Genomic DNA, 24793 nt, shown 5'->3' with positions numbered 1-24793 from the left:
TGCAGAGCCTGTATTAGAACCCAAGCCTCCAAACTCCCAAGCCCAATTCCCTAAGCCACCTTGCTTCTTGCTATCTAGTGTTAGGCGTCACAGTAACATTTAGGTCCCCCTTATTAATGTGGATGGCAGGGGGATGTGTTGTAGACTGGTGTACTGCTGAGATATGGAATCTCAGGGCACAGAATACATAGAATTTGGAGAGTTGGGCTGGACCTTTACGTTCTGGACAATAGGAAAAACTTAGAATTTGTATTTATTTGGTTGTTTATTAATTATTTGTTAAGTGCTTACTACGTGCTAGGCACTATACTAAGTGCTGGGGCAGATGCAAGATAATTGGATTGCACACAGTCTTAATCCCCATTTTATAGATAACTGAGGCACAGAGGAGTTAAGTGACTTGCCCAAGATCACAGCACAGACAAGTGGCTGAGACGGAATTAGAACCCGGGTCCTCTGTCTCCCAGGCCTGTGTTTTTTTTCACTAGGCCAGCCACGCCGCTTTCAATGTGGCCTAGTGGAAAACTTTTAGACTTTTCGGAAATGTCTCTGTAAAGAGAGAGATGCTGCATACTGCAATGCTCAAAGACAAAATAAGATGCTCAGAGACCACAGCAGATCAGAATATTGGATTTGGCCTATCTGAGGTGTGGCTTTGATGTACTAAGACCCTCAGTTTGATTTAGTCCACCTCTGTAAAATCTCCCTACAGACAGTAAGGCTTCCTAGCCCCAGAATATTTAAGCATGAAGAAAGATTTGTGGAACGGTCAATAGTTGGCTTAGATTTTCAAGCATCTAAGAATTACTGTTGTCAGTTGGGATTCAGTTCTTCACTGTAAAAGGTTAAATACTTCTTTCATAATAATAATAATAATAATAATAATAATGATGGCATTTATTAAGTGCTTACTATGTGCAAAGCACTGTTCTAAGCGCTGGGGAGGTTACAAGGAAATCAGGTTGTCCCATGGGGAGCTCACAGTCTTAATTCCCATTTTTACAGATGAGGTAACTGAGGCACAGAGAAGTTAAGTGACTTGCCCAAAGTCACACAGCTGACAATTGGCGGAGCCGGGATTTGAACCCATGACCTCTGACTCCAAAGCCTGTCCTCTTTGTCACTGAGCCATGCTGCTTCTACTTTGCCTGAGTGAGAATAGATGGTTTGGGCTCTACCTGACCAGACGATGGCTAGTTTCCTAGGTGCCAAGAAGGTTAAGGATAGTTTCACTTAGTCCTAGAAACTGCTGACTTCCCCTATTAAGGCACACTAGGTCATCACACTTCGAAGTCACCAGATATTGGACGTGCCAGGATTAAAAAGGGGCCCTACACTGCAGATCATATTGATCATGGCAGCTTGCTGGGGACTGGGGTTAGAGAAACTTGTCCCTTGTGCTGTCACTAGTGGCAGTTTAGTCCATTAGTTCTTTAAAGGGAACTGATGGCGATTACAGCAGGAGGGAGGACAGATGCCGGCAGCAGGAGTCGGAGTTCCTGACAACTCCAAACGGGTCTCATTTGGGCATTCCTAACTTCCATCTTCAACTGCTCACTCTCCAATGGCTTCTTCCTCTCTGCCTTCAAACATGCCCATGTCTCCCCCATCCTGCAATCCCCCTCTCTTGACCCCGCTGCCCCTTCCATTTATCGCCCCATCTCCCTCCTACACTTCCTTCCCAAACTCCTAGAGCAAGTCATCTACACTCACTGCCTCAAATTCCTCAATTCCAACTCCCTCCTGGACCCCCTCCAATCTGGCTTCCATCCCCTCTACTCTACCGAAACTGCCCTCTCAAAGGTCACCAATGACCTCCTTCTTGCCAAATCCAACGGCTCCTACTCTATCCTAATCCTCCTTGACCTCTCGGCTGCCTTTGACACTGTTGACCATCCCCTTCTCCTCAACACGTTATCCAACCTTGGCTTCACGGACTCTGTCGTCTCCTGGTTCTCCTCTTATCTCTGGCCGTACATTCTCAGTCTTCACGGGCTCCTCCTCCCCCTCCCATCCCCTAACTGTAGGGGTTCCTCAAGGGTCACTTCTCGCTCCCCTTCTGTTCTCCATCTACACTCACTCCCTTGGTGAACTCATTCGCTCCCACGGCTTCAACTACCATCTCTGTGCAGATGACACCCAAATCTACATCTTCTCCCCTGTTCTCTCCCCCTCCCTCCTGGCTCGTATCTCAATCAATCAATCAATCAATCGTATTTATTGAGCGCTTACTATGTGCAGAGCACTGTACTAAGCACTTGGGAAGTACAAATTGGCATCACATAGAGACAGTCCCTACCCAACAGTGGGCTCACAGTCTAAAAGGGGGAGACAGAGAACAGAACCAAACATACCAACAAAATAAAATAAGTAGGATAGAAATGTACAAGTAAAATAAATAAATAAATAAATAAATAGAGTAATAAATATGTACAACCATATATACATATATACAGGTGCTGTGGGGAAGGGAAGGAGGTAAGACGGGGGGATGGAGAGGGGGACGAGGGGGAGAGGAAAGAAGGGGCTCAGTCTGGGAAGGCCTCCTGGAGGAGGTGAGCTCTCAGCAGGGCCTTGAAGGGAGGAAGAGAGCTAGCTTGGCGGATGGGCAGAGGGAGGGCATTCCAGGCCCAGGGGATGACGTGGGCCGGGGGTCGATGGCGGGACAGGCGAGAGCGAGGTACAGTGAGGAGATTAGATCTCCTCCTGCCTTCATGACATCTCCGCCCGGATGTCCGCCTACCACCTAAAATTCAACCTGTCAAGACTGAGCTCCTTATCTTCCCTCCCAAACCCTGTCCTCTCCCTGATTTTCCCATCACTGTGGACGGCACAACCCTCCTTCCCGTCACACAAGCCTGCAACCTTGGTGTCATTTTTGACTCCGCTCTCTCATTCACCCCACACATCCAATCCACCACGAAAACCTGCTGGTTTCACCTTCACAACATCGCCAGGATCTGCCCTTTCCTCTCCATTCAAACCACTACCTTGTTAGTAAAATCTCTCATCCTATCCCGACTGGTTTACTGTATCAGGCTCCTTTCTGATCTCCCATCCTCCTGTCTCTCCCCACTTCAGTCTATACTTCACTCTGCTGCATGTCACTCCCCTCCTCAAAAATCTCCAGTGGTTGCCTATCAACCTTCGCATGAAGCAAAAACTCCTCCCTATTGGCTTCAAAGCTCTCCATCACCTTACCCCCCTCCTACCTCACCTCCCTTCTCTCCTTCTCCAGCCCAGCCCGTGCCCTCCGCTCTTCTGCTGCTAATCTCCTCACCATGCCTCGTTCTCGCCTGTCCCGCCGTTGACTCCTGGCCCACATCCTACCTCTGGCCTGGCATGCCCTCCCTCCTCACATCCACCAAACTAGCTCGCTTACCCCTGTCAAAGCCCTACTGAGAGCTCACCTCCTCCAGGAGCCCTTCCCAGACTGAGCCCCACCCTTTTTCCCCTCCTCCTCCTCCCCTCTCTATCCCTATGCTCTACTCCCTTTCCCTCACTTTTGTTTATTTGTACATATTTATTATTCTATTTTATTACTGATGTGTATATTTCTATAATTCTATTTATCTTTTTTGATAGTACGGACACCTACCTACTTGTTTTGTTTTGTTGTCTGTCTCCCTTCTAAACTGTGAGCCTGTTGTTGGGTAGGGATTGTCTCTATCAGTTGCCTAATTGTCCTTCCCAAGCGCTTAGTACAGTGCTCTGCACCCAGTAAGTGCTCAATAAATACAATTGAATGAATGAATGATTTTTGAATTATGGTGACCCGTCCAATCCAGAAAACAAGGAGTTAATGAAAAAAACAAACAGTACTTGGGGAAGTTTGTCTTAAGACTTTTCTTAGGTTTGAAGAATGCGAACTCAGAGGAGAACTCTCTTTGCTTTATTTGTGGGGGAAAACGTTTTCAGCTGACGACACTGATCAGTCGTAGCAATTTGCAGAATATTTAAAGTAGACAGGGAGCTACTTGGAGCTGCAGGAAATGTGTTTAAAAACTAGGCAAAGGGCCAAATTTTATTTTTCATTTTGTAGACATTTCTTTGCAGAGAAGGGAGATCATGAGGATTTTGAACATTTCCTGTAAGTTCCTTTTGCACCATATCCTGTCTGGGCTCTCCTGTCTCTACCAATAAATTAACTATGCACACCTGAATAGATTAGTTTCAGTAATCTACAGTAAATATAACTTCAAATGTAAAACACATAGGTCAAAAAGAGATATTTTTGATTTAAACATCATACTGCATTTGTGAAAGCTGACAAAAGTATTGCTTATTTCCATAAGAAGCTGTTTATAATGCATACCTGTTTGGTAAATGATGACTTCCAAAGGATGTACTTCCTCCAGGACCCACGAATAATCTCAGACCTTCCTCTAAATAGCAAACATCAAATACAATGTTTTATATATATCTATACACACACACACACACACACACACACACACACAGAGATTTACATACACTTGATTTCAAACAATATTGTTACCTTTAAATGTGCAATAAGAAATCATATACTTTTAAATTCCCATTTTGTTAATTGTATGCACTCTTGGATCAGGATAGGCATTCTTTGCTTATAAAGTAATTTTAACTGAATTTCTCATAACAATAGCATTTGCTAAGCACTTATTTTGGGCTCAGCACTATATGAGGCACAAGGGTAGAAACAATATAAACAGATCATTTCTAAGGTCCTCTGTCTTCCTCAAACCCAAGTTTCAGGGAGATGAGAGAAAAGTAAAGATGTGTATGTTTGAGACACTGGCAAAATAGCAGCGTGGCTCAGTGGAAAGAGCCCGGGCTTTGGAGTCAGAGGTTATGGGTTCAAATCCCAGCTCCGCCACTTGTCAGCTGTGTGACTTTGGGCAAGTCACTTAACTTCTCTGTGCCTCAGTTCCCTCATCTGTCAAATGGGGATGAAGACTGTGAGCCCCACGTGGGACAACCTCGTCACCTTGTATCCCCCCAGCGCTTAGAACAGGGCTTTGCACATAGTAAGTGCTTAATAAATGCCATCATTATTATTGTTATTATTATTATTAAAATACCCAGGGCACAATAGGGGAAAGGTTTGGGATCACCACAGGAGGGGAGAATGGTGCTGTCCAAATGCAATGGGAAGTGACAGTGGCTGGGAGTGAGGGGATTGGTGGGAGTATGGAGTGGGAGAAGTTTCCTGAAGTGCAAGGCACACTGAAGGTGGAGAAAGGAGCTCATCAATGTGAGGGAAAGGATATGGATGGGAGAGGGATGGGTGTTTCCATAATAGTAATATGGATAACATTGATAGTATGAGTAATAGTATTTATTAAGCACTTACTCTGTGCAGAGCACTGAACTAAGTGCTGGGAAATACTATACAGGTGGGAATCATCATCATCATCATCATCAATCGTATTTATTGAGCGCTTACTATGTGCAGAGCACTGTACTAAGCGCTTGGGAAGTACAAATTGGCAACATATAGAGACAGTCCCTGCCCAACAGTGGGCTCACAGTCTAAAAGGGGGAATCAGACATGGTCCCTGTCCCTCAGGGGGCTCAGAGTGAAAACCAGAAAAGGGAGTGGGGTGGGAGAATGAGCAGAAATGAGCCGTGAAGACCCAGGGCGCCGGAGATTCACAAGTGGCTCCGCTGGCGTCTGTGAATCCTCTTTGTGCAGATGGCTGCTGAAGCCCAAACTGGGGCACTTGGGGACTGGTTCCAAATCAATAGTATCATCACCAAAAAATAGTATCATCACCAAAAGTATCATCTTTTAGACTGTGAGCCCACTGTTGGGTAGGGACTGTCTCTATATGTTGCCAATTTGTACTTCCCAAGCGCTTAGTACAGTGCTCTGCACATAGTAAGCGCTCAATAAATACGATTGATGATGATGATGATGATCACCAGCAGAAATGGGGATGCATGTCTAAACATATGCCCACTGCACGTCCACTCTCAAACACACTTGTATACAAACAGGGTCACCTGTATGCTGCTTTTGTTTTCTTTTAACGGTATTTGTTATGGAGTTACTATGTGCCGGGCACTGTACTAAGCACTGGGGCAGATATAAGATAATCACATTGGTTACAGTCCCTGCCCCAGATATACCTCATAGTCTAAACCCCCATTTTACAGAAGAGGTAACTGAGGCACAGAGAAATGAAGAGAGAGGCCACGCTGCTCCTCAAACCTGTTCACACACATTTATTCCCAAACGTATACTCGTTCATACTCACTTTCCTATATCCTCACACACACTACTCCTGGGGCTTGGGAACTTGTTCCACGCAACCACCTATGCTTTTCGCCCTCAGCCTCTTCTGCCACCTCAGACCATCTCTGAGCCATCGAAGCATTTGGAGAAAGCGACACCCACGGTGACAGCTTCTATTTTAAACACAAAGATAGCTACCTTCTGCACTGGAGTCTAAACTGAAGTCTTGACTCTGCAATATTTTTTCCACGATATCATCTGCATCCACTCTAGTGGCATCAACCCGCTTCAACTGAGACTCCACCGAGTCTTGCTTCACTGGGTGCCTAAAAAAAATCATTTCACATTGTTTCTTCTTTTTCTTTCTTATCATCGAAACCAAATATTTCTTTTTACTAGCAATCAAACCATACCTGCTGAGTTTTTCTGAAGATGCGTCTTGTCTGGCAGATACGTCCGGGAGAGGGAGAGGGTCAACTCCTTTTTGCTCACTTTCTTCAGAGGGCTCTAGGATACTTTCAACTCCTGTTGAAGCACTTCCCACTGAAGTATTTCTCCTATGGGAAAGCTCAGAGAAACTAGATGACCTTGAGTGGCAAGTGCTATAGCCTGTCAGAGAAAAATTAAATTGGTTAAAATGCTGATGCATCGAAAAAACATTTATTACACAACATTCCATGCCCAATATAGCAACCTCACCATAACAACTGTTCTTTTTTCAGTGCTTTTTCATGTTAGCATTACTGAATTTTAATGGTGGCATTTTTTACAGTGGTCTCACCCTTGGAAATAACCTGCAAAATTTACCTTGGCTTACACTTTCCCTTCCTCTCTAACTTGACTAACTTGATAAGAGTGTTTAAAGTCCACTTCGATTTAGCATTAGATAACTGAAGACCCATTTAGCACAGACAATAATGGCTCCAGTATGGTAGCATAAGATGTGAAAGATAACATTTTGAAATGAAGTATTTAGAAACGTATACGTGACATTGAATTCAAAACATTTTATTGTTACGACACATACGCATTGCTGTTTGATCATGGAGCTATATCGTGGTTTTAAAGTTACTCGGCTTTGGCCAGTTTTTGGACCTTACAAACACATCATCTGTTCATTATATTATTTCTTAGGGGAAACTAGATAAAGTGCTTTTTGCTTAACACTATTTTCATGGAACCAATTAAGAGTGCTAACTGGAGAAAAGGGTTGCACTTGACACACGGGTAAGTGAAAGAAAAGAGTAAATAACTGGGTAAGGAATTCAACATCACTGCTAACTTCTACCTGACACTTTGGATTGCTGGCTTGCATAGCTTGACGTTCTGGAATGTCCACAGGCTCCAAGTTCATCTGGGACTGATGCGCTCTTTGATGACAGATCTGCAACATATGGTAATCTGTAAATAGCACCGAGGTCAATGTGGTTGGGTTTTTAAAGTAAAGACTCCATCCCTGTGGGTTGCGTTCCTTCACATCTCCAAAACCGAGTGGAGACCTGGTTTCTGGACGAGAGTCTGACACGAAAAAGCCGGGCTCGGAGGCACGGATTTTCTATTTAAAAGTCGGGGGTGAATTTGGGGGTGGAACTCTGAGGGCAGGGGAGGAAGAAGTGGAGGAGGAAATGGATGAGAAGGAAAGAGGAGAGGAAGGCAAGGGAAGGAAGCAGTTCACTGCCTCACCTTTGGTCCTCAGGAACAACCCACTTTGCCCGTCTTGGAACTGCCTGCCTACTTGCTTCATCCTCGCCTGAACGTGCAGTGCAGTCCAAATAACCGTACCATAATTATTATTATTATTATTAATAAGTCTTGTTACCAAGGTGGCCCCAATGCTGCTGTTGCTCCTCCCCTAATTTTTTTTCCAAACCCAAGCACGAGTCAGGGTAACTACACTACTTTTTCTGCATGAAAAACTGAGGGCTGAAGTTAATGGTTTCACCCCTACAGTGCCAGCCCTTGAGGACCGTAGCCCGTAGAGTGGGTCCCTCTGAGTGGTACTGAATCTCCGGGGGAACCGATGGCTTAGGAAGTGGCATCATCATCATCGATCGTATTTATTGAGCGCTTACTATGTGCAGAGCACTGTACTAAGCGCTTGGGAAGTACAAATTGGCAACAATCCTTTCCTTGGAATCAGGCACAGGTGTATTTTACAGTTTATCACGCCTAGGTCACATCTGCTGCCTCTTGACCAGAGTCTATAACACCAAACAGTACCACAGGGCACTGGTCCTGAGAGAGGGTGTAAAGGTGAAAGAAAAAAAGGTTAAAATTTTAGAATGGGATATGGCTTTTGGGAACTGCAGTCTTTTTCGATTAATGCGCAGGCTGGGATGGCTTAGGAGGTGTAGTTTCATAATTCTGGAAGGCAAAATTAGCAGTCCTCTCAAATTTTCCACCAAAGATCCACCTGGGGAATCTGCATGATGATAAAAGCCCTAAGTTAACTAGCTTGAGTCATTAATAATCCTGAAACTCTTCATAGAAGAGGAGATCCTTAGCCATGGCCCATTCCCAATTTGGATAGTGTTAAATAGCACGGTTATCACCGAAGTGGTGTGCTTTCTAACAACACTAGCCAAAGGCTGACCAGAGAACTGCAGAAATAGGAAGGATAAGGAAAATTGCAAAAAAGAGGATTGGCACGTTCTGGGAGGAGTCTGACACCCTGGACAATACAGGAAGAACTCCGCTTCTGTTCTGGGTGCTGTGGAGTTTTCTTCAGAGAGAACTCTGAGAAAATCCTTAATTTTAGTGCTGTTTGTGACTCCTTCCATAATGACTGTTCCATAATGAATGGGGTGGAAAGAGATCAATTTTGTGATACTTCAACTAGAGCGGTGTTCGTTTAAATAATCCTGGACAGACAAGATCCAGATTGGGGCCAAATTCTACCTGGGTAGTTACTGACCCCTATGCCTTCCCTCTGCTCTACCCCCTTCCCCGCCCCACAGTACTTGCACATATTTTTACATATTTATGACTCTATTTTATTAATGATCTGTATATATCTATAATTCTCTTTATTTTGATGCTATTGATGCCTGTCTTACTTTTGTTGACTGTCTTCCCCTTCTAGACTGTGAGCCCATTGTTGGATAGGGATTGTCTCTACCTGTTGCCAAATTGTGCTTTCCAAGCGCTTAGTACAGCTCAATAAATACGATTGAATGAATGAATGAATGACCAGCTCCTGCAACTGTCAGAAATCTAAATAATAATAATAATTATGGTAATTGTTAAGCGCTTCCTATGTGCCAAGCACTGTTCTAAGCGCTGGGGTAGATACAGGGTAGTCAGGTTGTCCGACATGGGGCTCACACTTTTAATCCCCATTTTACAGATGAGGTCACTGAGGCACAGAGAAGTTAAGTGACTTGCCCAAAGTCACCCAGCAGATGAGTGGGGAAGGTGGGATTAGAACCCAGGTCCTCTGACTCCCAAGCCCGTGATCTTTCCACTAAGCCACACTACTCGGAGCCCTGGTGCTTGCAGGCAATCAATAAATCAATCAATTGTATTTATTGAGCGCTTACTGTGTGCAGAGCACTGTACTAAGCGCTTGGGAAGTACAAGTTGGCAACATATATAGACGGTCCCTACCCAACAGTGGGCTCGCAGTCTAGAAGGGGGAGACAGAGAACGAAACAAAACATATTAACAAAATAAAATAAATAGAATAGATATGTACAAGCAAAATAAACAAATAAATAGAGTAATAAATACGTACAAACCTATATACATATATACAGGTGCTGTGGGGAAGGGAAGGAGGTAAGGTGGGGGGGTGGAGAGGAGGAGGAGGGGGAGAGGTAGGAGGGGGCTTAGTCTGGGAAGGCCTCCTGGAGGAGGTGAGCTCTCAGTAGGGCCTTGAAGGGAGGAAGAGAGCGAGCTTGGCGGATGTGCGGAGGGAGGGCATTCCAGGCCAGGGGGAAAACGTGGGCTGGGGGTCGACGGCAGGACAGGCGAGAACGAGGCACCGTGAGGAGATTAGTGGCAGGGGAGCGGAGGGTGCAGGCTGGGCTGGAGAAGGAGAGAAGGGAGGTGAGGTAGGAGGGGGCGAGGGGATGGACAGCCTGGAAGCCGAGGGTGAGGAGTTTCTGCCTGATGCGCAGGTTGATTGGTAGCCACTGGAGATTTTTGAGGAGGGGAGTAACATGCCCAGAGCGTTTCTGGACAAAGACAATCCGGGCAGCGGCGTGAAGTATGGATTGAAGTGGGGAGAGACAAGAGGATGGGAGATCGGAGAGGAGGCTGATGCAGTAGTCCAGACAGGATAGGATAAGAGCTTGAACGAGCAGGGTAGCGGTTTGGATGGAGAGGAAAGGGCGGAGAGGAAAGGCAGGTCTGCCTGCCTGCTCCTGGGGGCTGATGTCTAGCTAGCCGGGTCCTGCCTCAATCACTGAGTGTTACTGGGTAGTCTTTGGAACCCAATATCCTCGGAGGCTCAGAGTGCCAGGGCAGGCTGCCCCCATCCCAGCTAAGTGAGAGAGGTGAGACCTGCTGGCAGGTGAATGACATGTTGACCCCCATCTTCCCAAAGTGTCAAACTGAATTCTGGGTCAGTCTGGAATTGCAGGTCATGATCAAGGCTTGGATATTGGATTGAGTCCACCCCTTCATCACACTGAACTTCTCTAGTGATACTGAACAAATTCAACTCCTCGGGCATTTTTCAGATTGGGGTTGACTTGGGATCAGCCTAGCGTTCTGGATGGTTAGAGAACTGAGGGAGGCTAGTAAGAGGAGGAGGAGGAGGGGGAGCAGCAGCAGCTAGAGGGAGGGCAAGATGCGGTATTAGCAGAGCATCTCTTGAGGCTGAAAACTTTGAGTAAATGGTGTTTGGATAACTGCAATTCTAATGTTTCTTGTAAGTCCAGTGATAGCTACTTGTCTGTCTTGGTCAAGTCACTTAACTTCTCTATGCCTCAGTTACCTCATCAGTAAAATGGAGATTAAAAACGCCCTCTCAAAGGTCACCAATGATCTCTTTCTTGCCAAATCTGCCCTTTCCTCTCCATCCAAACCACTACCTTGCTGGTTTGATCTCTCATCCTATCCCGACTGGATTACTGCATCAGCCTCCTCTTTGATCTCCCGTCCTCCTGTCTCTCCCCGCTTCAATCTACACTTCACTCTGCTGCCCGGATTATCTTTGTATAGAAACGCTCTGGGCATGTCACTCCCCTCCTCAAAAATCTCCAGTAGTTGCCTGTGAACCTGTGAATCAAGCAAAAACTCCTCACTCTTGGCTTCAAGACTCTCCATCACCTCGCCCCCTCCTACCTCACCTCTCTTCTCTCCTTCTCCAGCCCAGCCCGCATCCTCCGCTCCTCTGCCACTAACCTCCTCACTGTGCTTCATTCTCTCCTGTCCCACCATCGACCCCTGGCCTGGAATTCTCTCCCTCCACATATCTGCCAAACTACCTCTCTTCCTCCCTTCAAAGCCCTACTGAGAGCTCATCTGGTCCAGGAGGTCTTCCCAGACCGAGCCCCCTTTTTCCTCTCAATCAATCAATCGTATTTATTGAGCACTTACTGTGTGCAGAGCACTGTACTCTCCTCCTCCCCTCTCCATCACCTCCCCTGACCCTACAGCACTTGTTGTCTGTCTCCCCCTTCTAGACTGTGAGCCCACTGTTGGGTAGGGACTGTCTCTTTGTGTTGCTGACTTGGACTTCCCAAGAGCTTAGTCCAGTGCTCTGCACACAGTAAGCGCTCAATAAATATGATTGAATGAATGAAAAAATGAAATCCAATCGCCTTTACTCCATCATAATCCTCCTTAGCCTCTCAGCGGCCTTCGACACTGTGGACCACCCCCTTCTCCTGGAAACGTTATCCAACCTTGGCTTCACTGACTCTTGTCTTCTGCTGGTTCTCCTTCATTCTCAGTCTCCTTCGTGGGCTCCTCCTTTGCCTCCCACCCCCTAACTGTGGGGGTCCTTCAAGGTTCAGTTCTGGGTCCCCTTCTATTCTCCATCTACACCCACTCCCTTAGAGAACTCATTCGCTCCCACAGCTTCAACTACCATATTTATGAAGATAACACCCAAATCTGCATCTCCAGCCCTGATCTCTCTCCCTCTCTCCCGTCTCGCATTTCCTCCTGCATTCAAGACATCTTTACATGGATGTTCTCCTATCTCCTTAAACTTAACAAGTCCAAAGCAGAACTCCTTATCTTCCTACCCAAACCCTGTCCTACCCCTGACTTTCCCATCACTGTAGACAGAAAGCAGCGTGGCTTAGTGGAAACAGCATGGGCTTTGGAGTCAGGGGTCATAGGTTCAAATCTCTGCTCTGCCAATTGTCAGCTGTGTGACTTTGGGCAAGCCACTTAACTTCTCTCTGCCTCAGTGACCTCATCTGTAAAATGGGGATTAAGACTGTGAGCCCTCTGTGGGACAACCTGATCACCTTGTAACCTCCCCAGTGCTTAGAACAGTGCTTTGCACATAGTAAGCGCTTAATAAATGCTATTATCATTATTATTATTATTATTGGCTTGGGAGTCGGAGGACATGGGTTCTAATCTCGGCTCCACCAATTGTCTGCTGTGTGACCTTGGCCAAGCAGATTAATTTCTCTATGCCTCAGTTACCTCATCTATAAAGTGGGGATTAAAACTGTGAACCCCCATGGGACAGATCTATCCCAGTGCTTAGAACAGTACTCGTCACATAGGAAGAGCTTAACAAATACCACAATAATAATAAACAGCACCACCACCCTTCCTGTCTCACAAGCCCGTAACCTTGGCGTTATCCTTGACTCCTCTCTGTCACTCAATGTACATACGCAATCCATCACTAAATCCTGTCGGTCCCACCTTGACAACATCTCTAAAATCTGCTCTTTCCTTACCATCCAAACTGCTATCACGTTAATACACTCACTCAATCCATCCTGTCCGGATTACTGCACCAGCCCCCTTGCTGACCTCCCAACCTCCTGTCTTTCCCCACTCCAGTCCAAACTTCACTCTGCTGCCCTAACCATTTTTCTACTGAAACATTCAGGACATGTCGCCCTGCTCCTCAAACTAAGTGGTTGCTTATCCACCTCCGCATCGAACAAAAATTCCTCACCATTAACTTTAAAGCACTCCACCACCTTGGACCCTCTTACCTCATCTCACTTCTCGCCTTCTACAACCCAGCCTGCACTTTACTCCTCTAGTGCTAACCTTCTCACTGTGCCTTAATCTCGCCTATCTCACCTCTGACACCTAGCCCACGTCCTGCCTCTGGCCTGGAACGCCCTCCCGCCTCAAATCCGACAATTATTCTCCCCCACTTCAAAGCCTTATTGAAGGCACATCTCCTCCAAGAGGCCTTCCCAGACTAAGCCCCACCTTTCCTCATCTCCTGCTCCCTTCTGTGTCACCCTGACTTGTTCCCTTTACTTTTCTCCCTTTCCCATCCCCATAGCACTTTATGTACATAACTGTAATTTTATTTACTTGTATTCATGTCTGTCTCCTCCCATCTAAACGGTAAGCTTGTTGTGGGCAGAGGATGTGTCTATCACTATACAAGCGCTTAGTGCAGTGCTGTGCTCAATAAATATGACTGAATGAATGACTTGAGCTTCATGTGGAACGTGGACTGTGTCCAACCTGAGTAGCTTGTATCTACCCCAGTACAGTGCCTGGCACAGCACTTAATATCATTAAAAAAAAAGCTACCCAATTTTCAAGTACTATTGTAAAATGAGGTATAGTTCCTGAAAAGTGAAAGGGAGGTCCATACCTGATATTCCAAGATGGACCTTGAGAGTTTCTCCACCCTTTCTGTCTTCATGTAGAGATTCTGATTCACCAGCAACTGGCAGAGACATTGACGTGGAAGGAGGCCTGTAAGGAAATAAGCATTCAAATGTGGTTGATGGACGGGACTATGAACTCTTTAAATTACCATTACAAGCAAACACATGTCCAAACAAACTGAAGAGCAGTGATGTATGTGATTCGCTCTTTATGAGATACCCCTAAAAGCATTATGTGAAGCTTCTGAATCTGCTTAAAGACTAAACTATGCAATGCCATGCATCGCAGTAGTTGAAGGTTTTTCTCAAACTGAAGGCTGTGCCTCCTTGCTTAGTCAGGGATGTTTCATTCGGTCTGAATCAATCAATCAATCACATTTATTGAGCGCTTACTGTGTGCAGAGCACTGTATTAGGCGCTTGGGAAGTTCAAGTTGGCAACATATAGAGACAGTCCCTACCCAACAGTGGGCTCACAGTCTAGAAGGGGGAGACAGAGAACAAAACCAAACATATTAACAAAATAAAATAGAATAGATATGTACAAGTAAAATAAATAATACTTGGTGGTGATCCCTCTTGTCATCAGCTCACTGCCAACATTTATTGACCCCCAATTTGTACAGAGTACCTGTTGGGTATTTAACACCTCCTTGCCTCCCTTTTAACACTCTTCAATGGGCTTAAAAAAAAAAAGATGTTCTGGCACTCCTGCCTTTTCAACAACTTGTCAGAATTTTAGAGGGGTATAACAAAGCTGGGAGGTTGCGATGGATGAGTTTATACTCAGAAGTGCATAAGGATATAGTGTTTACTTATAAAGTCTTTGCTAGAATTTATATGTTGGAGATTTTTATTTTCTTAAATGCTCTTGGGTTTCCCAAGGATGGAGACCTGTACTAATAACAGAATTCTAGGAAGATGAAATGTGTGTTTTTGCTAGCCCCAAACTTTTGCCTGCTTTAAAGGGACAAGTCAGCAGGGAGCTCATGGAAATTACTCCAACAGGACATGACACTGCAGGAAATGAACCAATATCGGTTCACAGATTTGTATCTGGGCTACAAGAAATGGTAATTTACAAAGCAAGCCGAAATCCCAGAAAATCTGGAGAAAGCTGCAGAGCTGGATGAGCATGTGTTTGGGGGACAGCCTACACTGTTCTTACATGATCAACTCAACTGTGGAACTCTAGTTTAGTAAAGCCCAGGGAAAGGAAATAACCCATTTTGTAACTGAATTTTATTGTGACCTCTTTAGGCTTAGTGCTAATGATGTTTGGAATAATAAAGATCCCTTACTTGTTAACTATATGCTGCTTGTGTCTGTGCTGCCTTTATCTAATGTCCAAACCTATCTTAAGTCTTAGGAATATGCTTTATACCTTTTTTAATACAAAGAAACATTTGCATTTATTATGTTCTAGGTAACCACATCCTCGTTTATGATGGTTCCACAACAACAGGGCCACTTTTACTTCTGCTGAAAGTAAAATTGCTCTGTCATCCCATACTAGTGGTTCTGCAGCTGGTGATCAGGTAAGGTTGCTTTTTACCCTACCCCTTGTCCTTCATCACCCTTGCCCCCCTAGTGAGTCGTGTTTACACTTCCCTCCCCTTCTCCCCAAATCATGGCTTTTAAAAGCTTTTCCCATTTTCCCTCAGTTCCCGGGAGCATCCCCCCCTTATCCTTCCAATTTTTTATTTTACCACCACAGCCTGTGGGGCAGCCCTAGCTAGGGCAGGGTAAGTGGCCCGGGGGGAAGGAGGCTCTCTGTTATTTCCAGGGGATGCAAGCCAGAAAAGGAGGCAGGCAGCCTTGTAAAAACAAGATTAAAGCAAAGAATAACTGCAAAAAGTGGCACTGGTTGTAGGAGTTTTGGATAGGAAAAGGCAAATGGGAGTTGCCACGAAAAGGGACCAAAAGATAGAAACCATAAGGAGGTGGGTGAGGGAAAGTTTACAGAGAGGAGAGAGGGGCAGGAGAGGATGGGATGCAAAGGCAGAGTGGTCATCAGCTGGGGATTCCACGATACCACACGGCAATTTTACTTCCAGCAATCACTCTGCCGTTGCATCACTTTTAAAACCACATCATTAGGAAAGGGCCCAGGAAGTTCCCTGTATGGCAAGGAGCAGAAGTGATAACTGATCCCCAAATGGTTTCAGCTGGTAGTTTGTAAGTAATTTTCCATGTCATTGAATGGTACAAGTAATACTTTGTAATCTTGGGGTTCTCTAGCTGGGGAAGGGCTTTAGTATGCCGGGAAAGGCTGTGGCTGTTGGGTTATGGAAATCTCAGGCATGTTTCGACTGAGTGGAGTCTTGGGGTGTGAAGATTTGATGAGATCTATCATAGACCCAGGGGGAACTGGAAAAGGGGACTGAGCCAAAGCCCCCTCAACATTAGAGTCAGAGGTGCAGTAGCACTCGATAAGATGAATGTCTTCAAATAGGTTGGAAAGTTGCCATTGTCCAAACTGGAGGTAATACAGGCCTGAGATCTGTGGTAACAGGGATCTAAACTCAAAGTCGACAATTCCTGTGTTAATCACAAATTTTAAAAATGATGATTTGGGCCGGAGTTATCTTCAGAAAATCTAAGAGAAACAGAAGATTCAAGTGAAGGTCAAAAATATCCCACAAATGAGAACATGGAAACTACAGCCAGGGAAAGAATTGAACTCTGGTAGATGGAATCCTGAGAACTTGTGTCAGATTTGGAAGGAATTTTGCCTGAACAGATTCTTGGGTTCAGATCATAGAATATTTGTGCATGAGTAAACCAATGACTCATATGATAACCAATCTCATGACTCAAAAAGTAAATATATGCGTTTCTATCATATAACAGTACCACAGATTATCTTCTCTAACTTCCATTTATTGCTCAATTCAGTTTGCATTCCTAACTAAATTTAAGTCCTGACACCCTGTATCTTTTTTATTTGCTTTTATTAACATTTCACTTTTTCCTTTGCATCCAACTGTAACTTGGAAATGAATTCTAGGCAACAAATGAAAACCTTTTTGTAGTGTAATTCAGAGATTTATAGTTTCCTTCTTTCACTAGCATTTTAGAAAAGGTATGTACAGTATTTTTTAAGTTGTTGAACTCTTACTGTTTTCCTGTTCACTGGGAGGTGAACTTTTATCTAAAGAATTTCAAAAATGAGAGATAAGAAAACGAATGATTCATTCTTAAGGGTAGGAAAAAAAATCAGATAAGTCTCTATTGAACCGTCTCTATATTTTGTAGTTTTAGATCCCCCTTGTTATGATACAGCTGGAAGTGTGCAGTGGAAGAGAGGAGCAGTACAATCATGCTGTGGCAAATCCCATTTATCCCAAAGGACCACAGATAAATTAGGGCAGCCACAGACTGAAACAAATACTCAAGATGATATTCATTCTGAACACCTAGAATATGCCAGTTTGTTTGCTTGGTTTGTAATCACTGGATGTAATGACGGCTGCCTCCACTTCCTCTCCTCCAATTCTCCCTCAAATCTGGCTTCTGCCCCCTTCCCTCCACAGAACATCACCAATTTTTTCCTGCTTGCCAAATTCTATGGCCTCTACTCCATCACAATCCTCCTTGACCTCTCAGCTGCTTTTGACACTGCGGACCTCCCATTCTCCCGGAAACATTATCCAAACTCGGCTTCACTGACATTGTCCTCTCCTGGTTCTCCTCCTATCTCTCTGGCTGCTCATTCTCAGGCTCTTTCGCAGAGCCTCCCACCCCCAAACTGTGGGAGTCCCTTAAGAGTCAGAAGGGTCTCCTTCTATTCTCCATCTACATGCACTCCCTTGGAGAACTCAATGGCTCCTATGGCTTCAACAACCACTTCTATGCCAATGGTTCCCAAATCTACATCTTTTATTTCTGCAGTCTCATATTTCCTCCTGCCTTCAGGACATCTCTATCTGGATGTCCCGATGATATCCCAACGTAACACGTCCGAAACAGAATTCCTCATCTTCCCAACCAAACTCTGTTCTCCACGACTTTCCCATCAAACATAGACAGCACCCCTATTCTCCCTTTCTCACAAGCCCGTAGTCTTCGACTTATCACTATCATTCAACCCACATAGTGAATCTGTCACCAAATCCTGTTGGTTCTACCTTAACTACATCACTAAAATCCGCCCTTTCCTCTTCATCCAAACTGCTACAGGTTGATCCAAGCATTTAACCTATCACACCTTAACTACTCCACCGGCCTATTTGCTGACCTCTCTACCTCCTGTCTCTCCCAACTCTGGGTCATACTTACCTCCGCTGCCAGGATCATTTTTCTAAAAAAAAAACAACCCAACAAAAAACAAAAGCATTCGGTCCAAGTTTCCTCACTCCTCAAGAACCTCCGGTAGTTGCCCATCCACCTCCACATCAAACAGAAACTCCATACCATTGGTTTTAAAACACTCAATCACCTTGCCCCCTCCTATGTTACCTTGTTAATTTCCTACAACCCAGCCCATATGCTTCACTCCTCTAACACCAGCCTATTAACTGTAACCCCACCTCAATTTAACTTGTCACCCAACCCTTGTTCATGTCCTGCCTTTGGCCAGAACTTGCTCCCCCTTCATTTCTGACAGACGATCACTCTCCTCACCTTCAGAGACTTATTAAAATCACATCTCCTCCAAGAGGCCATCCCTGACTAAGCCCACATTTCCCCTACTCCCTCTCCCTTCTGCATTGCCCTCACATTTGGATCTGTACCCTTTATTCACCTCTCTCTGAGCCCCACAGCATCTATGTACATATTCACAATTTATTTTTATAGACATAAAAATATACAATTCAATCCCCTTATAGAGTGCAAGCTCCTTGTGGGCAGTGAATGTGTCTACCAACTCTGTTATACTGTACTCTCCCACGCACTTAGTACAGTGCCCTGCACAGAGTAAGTGCTCGATAAATATGACTGATCGGTGAACCTATTTTTGTTTCTTATGACAAGAAGCACGGTCTAGTGGAAAGAGCACAGGCTTAGGAGTCAGAGGATCAGGTTTCTACACCTGGCTCTGCTATTTGCCAGTTGTGTGAGCTTGGGCAAGTCACAACTTCTCAGTGCCTCGATTTTCTCACCTGTAAAATGTGGAATAAATACCTTTTCCCCTTCTCTCTCTGACTTTTAGAGTCCATATGGTCCAGGGACTGCCTGAACTGATGATCTTGTATCTACCCCAGCACTTAGTACAGTGTTTGGCATATCATAAGTGCTTAACAAATACCACAGTTATTAAAATCACAAGGGGATTAGTACGATTCCTAAATTTGTTATATCAATGCAATTCAAATTTATTCTTTAACCTTCAATGATATCCGTTATGTCTTAGCTAGCCAAGTATATCATTCCACCAGAAAAAAATTAATGTTCAAACTTAAACCATTAACTAATGACTTTGAGTTTACTTTTCTATAGAGTCAGTTCCCTTTAATACAGAGGTACATATCTGTGATTCTATTTGAGTTTACTTTTATATAGAGTCAGTTCCCTTTAATACAGAGGTACATATCTGTGATTCTATTTGAGTTTACTTTTCTATAGAGTCAGTTCCCTTTAATACAGAGGTACATATCTGTGATTCTATTTATTTATATTGATGCCTGTTTGCTTGTTTGGATGTCTGTCTCCCCCATTCTAGACTGTAAGCCCGGTGTGGGCACAGACTGTCACTCTTTACTGCTGAACTGTACTTTCCAAGTGCTTAGTACAGGGCTCAAGGCCCTGCTGAGAGCTCACCTCCTCCAGGAGGCCTTCCCAGACTGAGCCCCTTCCTTCCTCTCCCCCTCATCCCCCTCTCCATCCCCCCCATCTTATCTCCTTCCCTTCCCCACAGCACCTGTATATATGTATATATGTTTGTACATATTTATTACTCTATTTATTTATTTATTTATTTTACTTGCACATATCTATCCTATTTATTTTATTTTGTTAGTATGTTTGGTTTTGTTCTCTGTCTCCCCCTTTTAGACTGTGAGCCCACTGTTGGGTAGGGACTGTCTCTATATGTTGCCAATTGGTACTTCCCAAGCGCTTAGTACAGTACTCTGCACATAGTAAGCACTCAATAAATACTATTGATGATGATGATGATGATGATTCTAGACTGTAGGCCCGGTGTGGGCACAGACTGTCACTCTTTACTGCTGAACTGTACTTTCCAAGTGCTTAGTACAGTGCTATGGACACAGTAAGCGCTCAATAAATTCGACTGAATGAATGAATGAAAATCAGGTTTTAGTTTCTTCAGTTCTATCACAATTCATATTTTCACTATGCGTTTTGGCTACAATATTGTTAGAAAAATAGGGAATGTTGGGACATGGCATGCTGTGGTGTAGAAGAAACGGTTGTTCACATGCTCACGGCACCAAACACGGTGCTGTGACTTTCCTTACTGAGAGGTTTTTCATGAAGCAACCCCTGTGTTATAGAACTGGGAGTGCGTGCGTCTACACAATTCAATCTGTGGCCTTCAGACCTTTGTTATTCGCCCCAACTCCACAGCACATATGTATAATCGCCTGCCTCTCCTCTTACCTTCTCAGGCTTCTCTTCTGCTTCAGACAGGACCTTCAAAGCCCTACTCTGTTTATTGGTTTTATTTGTACATATTTATTCTATTTATTTTATTTTGTTAATATGTTTTGTTCTGTCGTCTGTCTCCCCCTTCTCGACTGTGAGCCCGCTGTTGGGTAGGGACTGTCTCTATATGTTGCCAACTTGTACTTCCCAAGCGCTTAGTACAGTGCTCTGCACACAGTAAGCGCTCAATAAATGCGAATGAGTGAATGAATATATCTTTAAATTATATTTTATAAATTACTTATTCATTCATATTAATACCTGTCTCCCCCTCTAGACTGTAAGCTTGCTATGGGCAGGGAACATGCCTGCTAATTCTGTTGTATTATACTCTCTCAAGTGCTTAATACAGTGGGGAAGCAGCGTGGCTCAGTGGAAAGAGCACGGGCTTGGGAGTAAGAGGTCGTGGGTTCAAATCCCAGCTCCGCCACTTAGCTGTGTGACTTTGGGCAAGTCACTTAACTTCTCTGTGCCTCAGTTACCTCATCTGTAAAATGGGGATTAAGACTGTGGGCCCCATGTGGGACAACCTGATCACCTTGTATCCACCCAGCGCTTACACCAGTGCTTTGCACATAGTAAGTGCTTAATAAATGCCATCATCATCGTTATTATTACTGTGCAGGTAGTAAGCGCTCAATAAATACAATTGATTGATAAGCATGTGACTGTTTCTTCCAACATTGCAAGACGTTCCATCCAGATACATGTCCACTGAAGACTGTTCCCGAATTCCTCAAGAGTATTCTAGCTAGCCAAAATGTATAATGAAAACATGAAGCAGCATGGCTCAGTGGAAAGAACCCGGGCTTTGGAGTCAGAGGTCGTGGGTTCGAATCCCGACTCCGCCAACGGCCTGCTGTGTGACCTTGGGCAAGTCACTTAACTTCTCGGAGCCTCAGTTCCCTCATCTGTAAAATGGGGATGATGACCATGAGCCCCACGTGGGCAACCTGATCACCTTGTATCCCCCCCAGCACTTAGAACAGTGCCTTGCACATAGTAAGCGCTTAACAAATGCCATTATTATTATTATGTTATGGCAGAATTAAATTCAATTTTATTTGGATGATAATGGTCACGTCGGCGAACTCTAGTAAAGCCTCAACCCATTTATTCACTTAAGTCTAAAATAGAAAGAGCTGAATAAATCAGTAAAAATGTTGGTTGGCCTATGAGAATTATGCCACGCTTTCACAAAACCATCTGTTTGTTTTGGTATTTTTTAAGCACTTATTACGTACCAAGCACTGTACTAAGCACCAGAGCAGATACAAAATAATGACGTTAGATACAGTCCCAGTCCAATATGGGGCTCACAGTCTAAGTAGGAGGGAGTAAGAGAAGGAGAAGCAGCGTGGCTCAGTGGAAAGAGCACGGGCTTTGGAGTCAGAGGTCATGGGTTCAAATCCCGGCTCCACCACATGTCTGCTGTGTGACCTTGGACAAGTCACTTAACTTCTCTGAGCCTCAGTGACCTCATCTGTAAAATGGGGATTAAGACTGTGAGCCCCACGAGGGACGACCTGATCACTTTGTACCCCCCCCCAGTGCTTAGAACAGTGCTTTGCACATAGTAAGCGCTTAACAAATGCCAACATTATTATTATTATTAAGATTGAATCCCCATTTTACAGATGAGGAAATGGAGGCACATAAAAGCTAAGTGACTTGCCCAAGGAACTTGCAGCTGCTTCAGTATCAGGCAGGGGGAGGTTGGGCCCCTTCAATTTTTCAACTCCTACTTCTCTGAGCCCAACCTCTCTGACGGTTTTTTTTAATTGGCTTTTGTTAAGCACATACTATGCGCCAGACAATGTACTAAGAGCTGGGTAGATACAAGATAGTCAGGTTGGACGTAGTCCGTGTCCCACATGGGACTCACAGTCTTAATCCCCATTTTACAGATGAGGGGATTGAGAGAAGTGAAGTGACTTGCCCAAGGTTACACAGGAGACAAGTGGCAGAGCTGGGATTAGAACCCAGGTCCTTCTGTCACCCAGGCCAGTGCCCCAGGCATTAGGCCATACTTCTTCTAAGGGGCAGTGTGCCCTGAGGAAGCTTCCTCATTCATTCATTCATTCAATCGTATTGAGCGCTTACTGTGTGCAGAGCACTGTACTAAGCGCTTGGGAAGTACAAGTTGGCAACATATAGAGACGGTCCCTACCCAACAGTGGGCTCACAGTCTAGAACACTGTTATTACAAGAAAGCTGAGCATGCCCTCATTGTGGCTCAGTGGAAATCAATTAATCAATCAATCAATCAATCGTATTTATTGAGCACTTACTGTGTGCAGAGCACTGTACTAAGCACTTGGGACGTCCAAGTTGGCAACATATAGAGACGGTCCCTACCCAACAGTGGGCTCACAGTCTAGAACACTTAGTTATTACAAGAAAGCTGACCATGCCCTCGTGGTGGCTCAGTGGAAATCAATCAATCAATCGTATTTATTGAGCACTTACTGTGTGCGGAGCACTGTACTAAGCGCTTGGGAAGTACAAGTTGGCAACATATATATAGAGACGGTCCCTACCCAACAGTGGGCTCACAGTCTAGAACACTTAGTTATTACAAGAAAGCTGACCATGCCCTCATTGTGGCTCAGTGGTAATCAATCAATCAATCAATCATATTTATTGAGCGCTTACTGTGTGCAGAGCACTGTACTAAGCGCTTGGGAAGTACAAGTTGGCAACATATAGAGACGGTCCCTACCCAACAGTGGGCTCACAGTCTAGAACACTTAATTATTACAAGAAAGCTGACCATGCCCTCATTGTGGCTCAGTGGTAATCAATCAATCGTATTTATTGAGCGCTTACTGTGTGCAGAGCACTGTACTAAGCGCTTGGGAAGTACAAGTTGGAAACATATAGAGACGGTCCCTACCCAATAGTGGGCTCACAGTCTAGAACACTTAGTTATTACAAGAAAGCTGACCATGCCCTCATTGTGGCTCAGTGGAAAGAGTACGGGCTTTGGAGTCAGAGGTCGTGGGTTCATATCCCGACTCCGCCAATTGTCAGCTGGGTGACTTTGGGCAAGTCACTTCACTTCTCTGGGCCTCAGTTACCTCATCTGTAAAATGGGGATTAAAACTGTGAGCCCCCCGAGGGACAACCTGATCACCTTGTAACCACCCCAGCGCTTAGAACAGTGCTTTGCACATAGTAAGCGCTTAATAAATGCCATCATTATTATTATAGGCTTGCCAGGGGTCACTCTGTTCCTAACGGAGTAATGTTTTGCTAATATTAATTTGCTTTTGCGCTAACGTTAGGGGTGGGTCCTATAGCAGCCAACTAAATCTGGCACAGCGAGTGAATTTAGCCTGAAGACAATGGCCCCTTAAAACTGGCAGCCCGGAGACACCACCAACTTCATCCCTCTAAAACTGGTTGCAAACTAAGAGACGTAATACAAACCAAAACACCCCCCAGAAGTCTGGCCTGGTGGAAAGAACTTGGGCTTGGGAATCGGAAGACCCAAATTCGAATCCCAGCTAGACTACTGACCTGCTTTGTGACCTCAGGTAAATCCATTTGCCTCTCTGGGTCTCAGTTTCCTTATATGTACAAAGGGGATAAGACACATGCTTTTCCCTCCCTCTTCAACATAAATAATAATCAATTCATAATAATTATGATGATAATAATAATCAATTATATTGATTATTAACTATACTAATAATTATAAATCAATCGCATTTATTGAGCGCTTACTGTGTGCAGAGCACTGTACTAAGCGCTTGGGAAGTACAAGTTGGCAACATATAGAGACAGTCCCTACCAAACAGTGGGCTCAGTCTAAAAGACTCAAAAAAGCTCAAAAACTCAAAAAAACTCAAAAAAACCAACACAATCCCTCTTAGATTGTGAGCCCATGTGGGCAGGGCCTTGCCTGATCCGATTATCTTGTATCTGCCCCAGCACTTATCACGGTGCTAGTAGGTGCTTAATAAACACCATTATGATTGTCCTGATATTAACGTCTTTTCTCCGAGGGCATGTCATCTAAAAATGCGTTAGCCTTCTCCACTTTTAGTCACTGTGCCTCCTCCTTATTCTCTTCCTGATGTGTATTACCACCTAGCCTTACATTTTCAGTAGATTCTCATTTCCATCTGAACATCACAGAACAATCTCAATGTTAATATTCAAAAACTCACCTGACAGCTCCTCCT

At 44.5% G+C, this 24793-nt stretch overlaps 1 protein-coding gene across 1 annotated transcript in view; it reads right to left on the bottom strand.

The window, feature by feature from the left end:
• FAM102B (family with sequence similarity 102 member B) overlaps window positions 1-24793 on the bottom strand; it is an 80580-nt gene that overhangs the window by 1626 nt on the left and 54161 nt on the right. Inside the window, exons 6-10 of the mRNA XM_038745342.1 lie at window positions 13977-14080; window positions 7506-7601; window positions 6631-6826; window positions 6416-6543; window positions 4316-4385 (exon numbers count right to left, since the gene is read on the bottom strand). Coding sequence (XP_038601270.1) covers window positions 4316-4385; window positions 6416-6543; window positions 6631-6826; window positions 7506-7601; window positions 13977-14080 — 594 coding nt within the window. The remainder of the gene's footprint in view (window positions 1-4315; window positions 4386-6415; window positions 6544-6630; window positions 6827-7505; window positions 7602-13976; window positions 14081-24793) is intronic.

Source organism: Tachyglossus aculeatus, chromosome 4, assembly GCF_015852505.1.
Source record: "Tachyglossus aculeatus isolate mTacAcu1 chromosome 4, mTacAcu1.pri, whole genome shotgun sequence".
Classification (NCBI taxonomy): Eukaryota; Metazoa; Chordata; class Mammalia; order Monotremata; family Tachyglossidae; genus Tachyglossus; species Tachyglossus aculeatus.
This window is presented reverse-complemented; position numbering and strand designations above follow the sequence as displayed.